This window comes from Meleagris gallopavo, chromosome 4, assembly GCF_000146605.3.
Source record: "Meleagris gallopavo isolate NT-WF06-2002-E0010 breed Aviagen turkey brand Nicholas breeding stock chromosome 4, Turkey_5.1, whole genome shotgun sequence".
NCBI lineage: Eukaryota > Metazoa > Chordata > Aves > Galliformes > Phasianidae > Meleagris > Meleagris gallopavo.
Window position 1 is genome coordinate 10828220 of NC_015014.2, and position 10344 is coordinate 10838563.

At 40.1% G+C, this 10344-nt stretch overlaps 1 protein-coding gene and 1 long non-coding RNA gene across 2 annotated transcripts in view; one reads left to right on the forward strand and one right to left on the reverse strand.

Moving 5' to 3' along the window:
- LOC116216536 overlaps nucleotides 1-7623 on the forward strand; it is a 17632-nt gene extending 10009 nt beyond the window's left edge. The window contains exon 3 of the long non-coding RNA XR_004159473.1: nucleotides 4783-7623. This is a non-coding gene — a long non-coding RNA (uncharacterized LOC116216536). The remainder of the gene's footprint in view (nucleotides 1-4782) is intronic.
- Nucleotides 1-10344, reverse strand: part of ZNF827 (zinc finger protein 827) — a 79065-nt gene that overhangs the window by 9093 nt on the left and 59628 nt on the right. The window contains exons 9-10 of the mRNA XM_010709537.3: nucleotides 2304-2441; nucleotides 671-842 (exon numbers count right to left, since the gene is read on the reverse strand). Coding sequence (XP_010707839.1) covers nucleotides 671-842; nucleotides 2304-2441 — 310 coding nt within the window. The remainder of the gene's footprint in view (nucleotides 1-670; nucleotides 843-2303; nucleotides 2442-10344) is intronic.

The following is a 10344-nucleotide window of genomic DNA, read 5'->3' on the forward strand; positions in this document are numbered from 1 at the left end:
TACTTACATGATTTTGTTATTAAATCTGCTTGAAGCACTCTGACTGAGAGTGATTTTGTACTCTGCTTGGCCACTAGGGTGCATAGCACAATTTGCAAAACACACAGCACTGCATACAAAAAGGAGAATACCCGAATAGCCATTTCATCTGGGCAGTTCCTTTCAATGTTTCTGGCTCATTCTCCTAAGTGTTTTTTCACAATATTGGTCACAATGTATATACCTCTAGCAAATGGGAAAATGTGTATGTTTTGTTTTAACACGTTACTCTTTGATTTCATAGATTTGGTTGAAAAGAACAGAGCTAACAGTGCTTTAGGTTCACCATGAATCTACATAAACAGTGGAAAGTTCCCAAGTGCAAAACTTAAATCTAAAGTTAGAGAGGCTTCTAGGAGTCCATTTGACTCACAGAACCATTAAAAAACAACATCAAGAACAAAACCACACGTGCCAAAGAACTCTGTCCTTCCCAATGACTATCCAAGTCAAACAGCACGAGGCAGCCAGCTAGTTTTGCTGTTTAGCTCAAAGTCAGATAGATATGGGCAAGTCGAATACATTCAGCAGTTTCACCCTGGAACACCAGAAGAGGGGTCCTGTAACAGCCTACGCAGGCAGCTAAGACAAATTTCAGGGTCTGGTGCACAGCTCTTGCCTAGGTCCTCACCTGTAATAGTAAGGGTGCTTCTTTCCATCACTGCCTTCAGAAGTGACAGCGCTGACAATGTCCTCAGTGTCTGTACTCACCAGCTTCACAGAATGGACGGTCAGGTGCTGGTTCAGATTAGCACGGCACTTAGCAGCGTAGGGGCACAAGTGGCATTTGTATTTTCTCTCTTCTGAGAAAGAAACAGAAAACTGTCCACGTAAACTTCATTTTGAAGCAAACTATTGTTAAAGCTTCCAATAACCAAGTATGCATTCCTTTGAGTTTCTCTGAGCAATTTCCTGAATAAGGTACTTTGGAAGCTAGGCATTTTGGAAAACTACAGAAGTTCACAGCAATTACTGAGGAAAGAAAAAAAAAACAACTTCATTTGGAAGTAGTTTAGGGCTGTATTTTTAGCATGGCCTACCATTTGTAGTCAGATATTATAAAACTTTATAAACTGGAAAAGTGGGGTAATTGCTGCTCTGAGAGCCACAGCAAAGCCAGTACAGAAACAGGTCAATAATCTGCAACTACTTCCTTTACTCAACATCTTTTATTTGAATTTTGGGTCCACTTATTCTTGAGGTTGCCCATATGATCACTTGCAGAGTTGATGGTATCGTATTAAGATCTGAAGGTGGGCAAGATGAAAGGGAATGCTGCATCATTAGGCCAGTTCTGAACACAAGCTAACAAAAAGAACAAAAACCACTCAAAGAACAATTAAAAGAAATTAAACATGAGTTTCAGTGCTTCACAGTTTTTAAAATAAAAACAATTTCATTTCAAATTTAACATTTCTAAGTCCTGGCAGCAATTTCTTTGTGCATGCCAGGCTTCATATTGTGAAGAGCTGATTAATAAAACAACCAAATATTACATCAGCTTTTACAACCTTCTCCGTTGAAGTGCTGCTGCTCTAAATTTGAAACATAATACCACAAGTGCTAGGGAGAAGAACTTCAACAGAGCAGCTCTGGATTAAGAAAAGTCCACAATGCCAAGGCACAAGAGCATCTGAACCTTTCCAGCATGGCTGTACTAAGTGACAAATACAAATATTTTGTGCAGTGCATCTCAGCAGGCCGACAAAGTGGATCTTCCATATAAAAGCTGCTCGTCTCAATTTGAATCATTGGCTTTAAGGGAGTTGGTACAAACTTGCTTAAAAACAGTAAATAATAAGAGCAAAGGTGAATAATGGTATTAAATCCTGTCAGTTTCACCATATCTGAAACATCAAAGCCAAATCTTTTGTTGTTTGATAACATTTAAGAAGCTCATCAAGTGAATGTAAGAAAGGCTGGACAAAGGCTGTGTCTTTCCTTCAGAACTGCGCTGGCAGATTTGGTTAAACAGCTGATATCTACAAGTTGATCTGCAAGAATTTGGACCAACTTGAACTTGCACATTTTGTAAAGATTAATTACAAGTTGGCTGTAAAGAAATGTTAGCTAAGTCCCCAAGCACCTCTGCTGTGGCATTCTGGCCTGTTTCTGGTCTTGGCTTTGCTCTAGCAAAAAGCTGAGCATAGCTCATTCTACACACACTCTTCTGCTTATCTTCCCCCCATCCATCTTAAATAAGATATGACAAACACCAAGATTTCCTCAGCGCTAAAGAATAACATCAAAGCATCGGCTTTTACCTGTGTGCAGTGAGAGATGTCGGGACAAAGTCTGCTGTCGACCAAACACTTTTCCACACACTTCACAGGGAAAGAGCTGGTCATTAAATTTCCACGATGGCAATCCATTTCCTGCCTCCAACCCTAGCTTTTCTGTTTCTGTGCCAAAATACACACAAACAGAAAGCTGTATTTTAACAACTCGGAAGACTCAGATTTCACTCAGCATAATCCTGTAGGTATGATATAAAACACAGCACCTTGGCTGCATGCTCATCTGACACGAGTTCACGAAAAAAGGAAACTTTCCTAATGATGGAAAGCAAATAAATCTTTCATACCTAATCTTCCATATATACTGTAAAACACAACACTTACCAGCTAGACACAGTCAGAGTTCAACCAGATTACGTACAGAGAAACTCAAAACCAAGCAGGGCAAAGCTTTAAACTCAAACTTTGTTTTTGTGGAGAAACTATGCCTTTGGCTTGTTCACTCACCCACTTTCACCCAGTGCACGAAGACTCAGTCTGAGATGGTGGTTCATTTTACACTGGATTATTATTCATGACTGAAGGAAGACCTCCAAACCTTTTATTTTCTTCTGATCTAGAAACTACTGCTGTATGAGCAGTCTCCTACTGAAGGAGAGCAGATTTCTCAGACTAAAGTTAAGTGAGGAGGGCACAGCATGCCAGTAAGTGGGTGGCACCTGGGGTAAACTCTAATCAGTAACTTCTGTCCTCAGGCATCAAAATTCACAGCAGCCCAGAGGGCTGTCCATTGAAAAACTAAGACCTTTTGAGAAATGTTATCTTTATGGAAGTGTTACTAGTAGTTCCAAGAACAGAGAGGGTCTGCTGTAGAAAATAGATACTCCACACAGCATAGAACAGTCATAAAGACACCCTGTAAGGATACAGAAAGGAAAAGACTGGGGACTAAGACAAACAAAAATCATACACAGTGTTTCAAGAAAATAGTAAAAGCATCTGGACAGAAGGGAGAAAAAGCCAGTGTAGATAGAAGATAACAGTGATACTACTCAGACTTATATGAGAAAGAGCGTTAGCAAATCTTGTGTAAAGAAATTTTTCTGCCAGTGTCCTGTTGCGCCTGAGAGAAGGGACCACTGCAGATAAGTGACACAAAACTCAAGGGCTTTCAGCAGCTTCCTAAAAACAACAGCCAAAGTAGGGTAGAAGGAGTGGGAAAGTTGGCTTAGGACTTACCAAAAGTAGAAGACCTCCTATTTCCACTAGAATGGAAGATGAAACATGCAGAGCACCCTTCTCTAATCCCACACCACCCATGGCACCACTGTCCAAAACTACCTCCCCTGGTGTGTGTGATAGAAGAAAAGCATTTGGCTGGTGTGTTCAGGTAAACAACAGGAGAGAAACCGAGCACAGGAGTGCAAAAACATCTTACTGAGCTAAAGTTGCTATCCTAGAGTCAGGCACAAAACAGCAGAATCTTCATCCAGTGAAACACAAAGGAATAAGCACCCGACTTGCACAGGCAGCATCACCTAATGCTGCAAATCTGGCAGGCATGTCTGGAAGAGTCCTGCTGACAACTAGGCACCCAGCTGGCTCTAGTGTGATTTAGGTAAACGGTTGTCAAATACTGTAACTAATTTAAACAACAATCAAAACAACGCCTCACTTAGGGCAGAGATTCCACAAAGCAATCTCAACAAGTTTAGGGACAGCTGTACCTTCCAGCCCCTTTCAGCTCCTGCATACAGTATTCAAGAGAGGAATTATGAGGTCACATCTGAGTACTGCCATCCAACAACACATTTTTTCTAACAGAATTTCCAGTTGGGAATCAAGTTCCGACTCTTCAAAATAGTCATTTTTGTGAAAACAAACAAACAAACAAAAAAAACCCTCCCCAAGGGGATTGTAACCCTTAACTTCCAAAATCTTCAATAAATCTTTTTGTTACTGTCCTCGAGTTCAAAACAGTGGAAAAATCTGACTGTACTAATGTTACAGTTATTTTAGCAGAGCTTCTTGAGTACACAATCAAAACAGTGCTTCAAAAGAGGACTATGGTAATAATTATAATAGAAGGTCACAAGGGTGCAGGTTGCTTCAATATGCTCACAACAGAAATGAATTAATTGGGACACATACCAAACATGTCGGCACAATTAGATGTAAATATGTCTCTTAGCAATTCATTTCAGCATTAGTCACCAGCCCTCTTTTATCTCTCAAGAAAGAGAAATATCCTCTTCCCTATTGTGGATTTATAGCTATCAGTTCTGGAAAGCTCATAGGAAGTTGGAAAAACACCAGCTTTCTGGTTATCTCAAGCTGGGGAAAGCTAGTCCCTTGCAAAGGTGCTACATACTTTTCAGTGATACAAAAGAGGATTCTGCAGGTGTTTTGAAAGTGTTTATGTTTACTTTACAGCCCTAGCTGCAGTACATATTTCTTTTTCTATTGAATCTTCACTCTATAGCCAAGCGTTTTTTCTATTCAACAGGTTTCTTAGCTTGGTCACAAGAAAACTGAGCTGATCTCTGGTACCACAGGAGCCTCAGCATTTCGTGGGAAAACCTTCTCCTTCAGCCTCCTGAAAGCTCTGTCTGCAGCTGAGAAACTGAAACTCTGCATCCATACAGTAGTCCAGGAATCTTCTCCAGGGCCTACCCAGTAACTGACCTTCACAGTGACCTGAGGAATCGGGTGAGTCAGCATCCACAGTCAACCATTGGGCTCTGCCTCTAATTAAGGCTGGGAATGGTCCAGTGACTCCGAGACCATAACATCATATTATGCACACTGTTCTCTGTGTATCCCAGTGCACTTTAGCAAGCCATTCTGCATCATTATCTTTAAAGAATACCTCACACAGAGGGCCGTTCAGTGGCCAGGAGGAAGATGGACCGAGACCAACTAATGTTAAATAATAAATCGCCTTTGTATGACATATCCCACAGAATCCCAACTTCCACTGAGACATCCCTATACTAAAAAAAAAAAAAAAAAAAAAAAAAAAACCTGATGTAAGATTTCTGCTTTAAACAGACATTCAGCACATTGCAAAGTTCTTATATTAAAAAACAAATATGACTGAATAATATTGAAATGATTAAATAAGTAATAAGCTACATAGGTTTTGTAGTTTAGAACAAAATATGCTTAGTAAAATGAAAGGCCTCTAAGTTCTCCAGTACACCATTAAAAAGTAATAGAAAGTTTAAGTGTATTAACAGTTAGTAATGAAATTACTTTGAAATAGTTTTAGTTTTGCATAAATGATTTAAGAACTTTTGTTTTCTTTTCTAAATGTAAAACCTAATTCTCAGTGAAATTTAGTGAAATATATTTTTATGATCAACATTCCTGCCATTTAACGTCAGTTAGTATCACTTCCCTGCCAGCCCCAATTCAACATGGTAACAAGTATGCGCATTAAGGGAACCTGGCTGTACCTCTCCTAGACCCCATTTGAGGGCTGACTGCCACCGAGGAAGGATCTCTTTCTGGAGATTGTTCTCTTAGGAGTTATTTCTGTAAGCTTAGGACACAGGTGAGCATTTCATTAATTTTTGATTATCTCTTTCTAGTTACACAACCAGTAAAATACCAACCTAACCACACCGCTCTGCAAATTATATGTTTGTTGAGTGTATGCTCCTTTAAATAGGTTGATTTCTGGTAGACAAAGCCCACTGGCCCAAGAACTACTGCCTGCCCCTTTCTATCTGTTAGACACAATTCTGAACAGATACACATTTACAGTTTTCACATTGAGTGGTGAATTTGTTTTTCTTCTCCTCAAGCTGGTAATATCAATATGGAGAGCACATTAACCACCCCTTTAGAAAAGCCTTAGCCTGGCTTTTGTCAAATGCTGAGAAAGGATACCCCATCTGGTTGAAGCTGTTTGTGAAGACAAGTACAAAGCGTGACCTGAATACATAAATAACTGTTGAGAGTCACTAAATCAGCACTGTGACTGCTACAAGTTCTCACATACAGAAAAACTTCATAATAAATGGGAAATGTCTCTGAAAGACTTTGGAACTTTATCAGTCAGCCGATAACTTTTGGTACTGCCAGCCTGAAGTGGATTGCAGTTAGCCTGCCCTCTGTCATCCTTCAAGCACCTCGCTTTTACCCAAGAGGGAAATAGACTGCATGCAGCTGTGTATGAACATCACAAGAACCCATTTTTAGGATTATTTCTATTTTGTTACATCTAAAATAAGTTCAAGAAATTATTTATTCAGAAACAAGGTATTCAGGTCAAGCAATCATGCAAACACTGCTTTAAGAGCTTTATTTGGCTAAAGATTCTTCTCTCTGCATTTATCTGTGTTACTATAATGTCTTCCTGCACTCTGTGGTCTGCATCACAAAAGATGCACTTTATTGCATGGGAGCCTTCCACTTACGTGTTCATCCATCACCTCTTGCAAGCATGCAGTATATTTAAAAATTGAGCTCTCCTTTCTTGGAATGTATAATTGAGTCTTTGCTGCAAGCCTGTTTGCTGAAAGCCTGAGGAGGACTTGTGAGCTCAAAAATATACTGACTGTATGAAACTGCAGCACTCAAACGCTATGTATCTCACTCCTTTCTCAACTTACTTTCACAAAGGCATTATTTGTGGCACCAGAATTCTTATTTCTTGTAAGTCAGTTAAACAGCAGATTTATTCCAGATACCATAGTTCTAGAGTAAGATATGTCTTACTAGTTATCTAAAGTATCTGTGATCCTTAGTGTCCCAGCAGCCTTCATTTGTCACTGCCAGCAACACAGCAACCTGTCTGGTCTTATTTTGGGGTTTACCTCTTACTGTGAGCATATTCATCCACTATTAGCCAATGATAAGCAACTGCTTTTGTCATAGAAATATTTCTGCATTCCCCAGAAAAATAAAAAGAAATAAGAATTTTTAATTTTTTTTTTCAAATACCCAAGCTTCAGCTGAAATTCTAAGCTAGTTTGCTGGATCTCTTTGTGGGTTGTTAACCATCTTTTTGTAGCTATTAAAAACAGTCAGTGGTGCAATACCAGTGCATGGTATTGACATTATCTTGCATACCCTTGCTATGCAAGGGGACTCAAGTCCCTTTGTTTCTGTTCTGCGCTGGCCATGGGTGAACTTGCACCAGCCTGGAGTCACTTAATGCCAGCAGCAGGGCCCAGTGCAAACAAGGAAGGGCCTATGAGACCATGTACCCCATCACAGCACGTACCAGATATGAGAAGTTATGATAATTTAAAATCCTTGATATGGAAGAAAATACAACCCGCATGATTTTATTTATCAGAAATGTGGTGCTAACATTGTTCTTTATAAAAAAAAAAAATCAAGAAAAAGGTCACTGAAGTGATAAAGATGTTGGCTTTTGTGAAAAGCGTAAAAACAAAAGATGAACTTTAAAGATGCTTCTGCAGAGGGACACGGGAAAAGAGTGAAGCCCACTTTGCTGCTAATACTGAGTGCATTTCTCAAAACGGACATTACAGGTATGGTGAGAAAAATGAAGCCTGAGTTAAGGCAAAGATAAGGTAGTTGATTCAGTGACCTGAAAGAGAAATCTGCTTCTCTCCTTTGTTTCAGAATTGACAGCTATTTTAACTTCACTTATACAAACAGAGGACTTCTGACTAAGCAATGGGGTTTGTGATAACCTTCATCTGCATTACAAAGCTTTCAGATCTGCTTTTACTGTCTGCTTTAAACTCAAACTCAACAACAAACAAGAAAACAAAAATCTTCTAGTTCTAAACTTAAATCAGTTTATGTTTGTAAATTCTGTGGAAGGTGGCTGAAGCTGCAATAGTTCTGCAGTCATTTTTTGAAATAAATTATTTTTATAACAATGTACACTACAACATCACAGTGAGGATTACACTGGACAGCGCTATCTATGACCCACTGCCTTGCTATAGGATAAAAATAACAGTGTTGTCTTGCTGGCAACCTCATTTCATACACAATAAGGTAATCAAAAATTCCTGTTGCATAGAAAGAATGGCCTTGAGCTGTAACATCACTGACCAGAAAGCAGTGGAAGTCCCTCCAACTCCTTGCACAGGCTCCAGTTGTCTATTCTCTATCATTCACAGCTATTACAGTGAAAATGTCAGGTTGGTTTCACGACCATAAGGGAAATAATGCAGATGATCTGTTTTTAAGACAGATTTGAGACACTGCAAGAAAAGGATGTGAAATACCAACAAATCCCTCCCAAACATGTTTCTGAAAGTTTATCCAGTCACTGTCAGCCAAGAGAGCAGTGAAGCCCTTCAGTAGCAAAAGCTCCATCATAATAATTTCTGCTTGTTTAGAAATAATAGCTGTAAATAAAAATAAATTCTGTATCTGTTGTTAGATAAAAACTTGCTAATGTGCTCTCTGCTGTCTTTAACATGCCATACCTTATTTCAATATAATACCACCCTGCAACTATCTCTCTGTGATAGCTGGACAAGCCACTGTGGTAAATTTGCACAAGCTCCTATCCCCTCCCAAGCAGGTCATTTAGCTCATCCGCTCATGCTGTTTGTAATTTTTTTTTTGGTTGCTAAAACAGTGAATCCAAACGAACTTATGAAAGTATTGTTTGCTTCTACTGTTAAAGAATACAATTAATTAATTTTTGTAATGCCAATAGGTTTCTTCCTTTTGAGTTTCTTTCCTACAGTTGTTTAAAACATGCCTCCTAAGAAACCCTTTTTAAAATTATTCAGAGACTGTCATGTACATTTAGGACCACTATGGTGTCTGGATAAACCTTCCTTTTTTTCTTCTCTTTTTATTTTGGTCACTATGCCAATTTCTGTTTGCAGAGGGGGTATTTCTTCCATAGAGAAAGTAATAACACAGGTCACTTAGCAGAGCCTAACACTAGTACACTCTAGCCAGAATTCTGATAGAAATAAAGGCAAATTAGCCTTTGGATTACATTTTTATCCCTGGCTCCTTGACTCCTTTTTCTAGAAGACTGAAAGATGCCTTACTAAGGAAACTGCGAGCTGGTGACCAGAAACATCAGTGGAGGAGTGCTAAGTACAGCCCCAAGCACAAACTTAATTCTGACCAGTCAGAATTAAGATTCAAAACTAGATGGAAGTCACTGCAAACATTCTGCAAAAGCTGCCTTACTTCATTTCAGCCAGCTGCCAGGGGACAAGTGCCACTCTCTACAGAACGTGGTTGCTGCTGTAAAAGAAAACAGCGGTTTCCACCGCTGTTATTGCAGATTCTCTGAGTGATAAGCAGTGAATATGCCATTTTCTTGAAGCCCTTAACTTGCTCCTCCACTCTTCTCCTATCATAATTCCTATCATAAACACGTCTACCTGCAGACCTGTCTTTAATTCCTTCTGCGTCTGCATGGGTTGCATGTCAGGCATGGGATGCACTGGGGCAGTTGGTGAGATGATTGCACCCATTTGTACCCTGTGTGAATCATACAACCATAGAATGGCTTGGGTTGGAAGGGACCTCAAGGAACATCAAGCTCCAACTCCCCTGTCACAGGCAGGGCTGCCAACCTCCACACTTAATACCAGACCAGGCTGCTCAGGGTCCCATCCAACCTTGATTTTGAACACCTCCAGGGATGAGGCATCCTCAACTCTCTGGGCAGCCTGTTCCAGCACCTCACCACTCTCAGTAAAGAACTTCCCCTTGACATCCAACCTAAATCTTCCCTCCTTCAACTTAAAGCCATTTCCCCTTGTCCTACCATTATCTACCCTTGTGAAGAGTTGACTCGCCTTCTGTTCATAGGCTCCCTTTAGGTACTGAAAGGCTGCAATGAGGTCACCCCGCGGCCTTCTTTACTCCAGGCTGAACAAGCCCAGCTCCCTCAGCCTGTCTTTATAGGGGAGGTGCTCCACTCCCCTGATCATCTCTGTGGCCCTCCTCTGGACCCTCTCCAACACACTCTGTCTTTCTTGTATTGGGGGCCCCAGACCTCCAGATGGGACCTCACAAGAACAGAGTAGGGAGGGACTGAAATCATTCTGTAGAAGAAAAAATTCTCTCTTCTGCTTTAAATTAATTTTCCTCTTTTTTT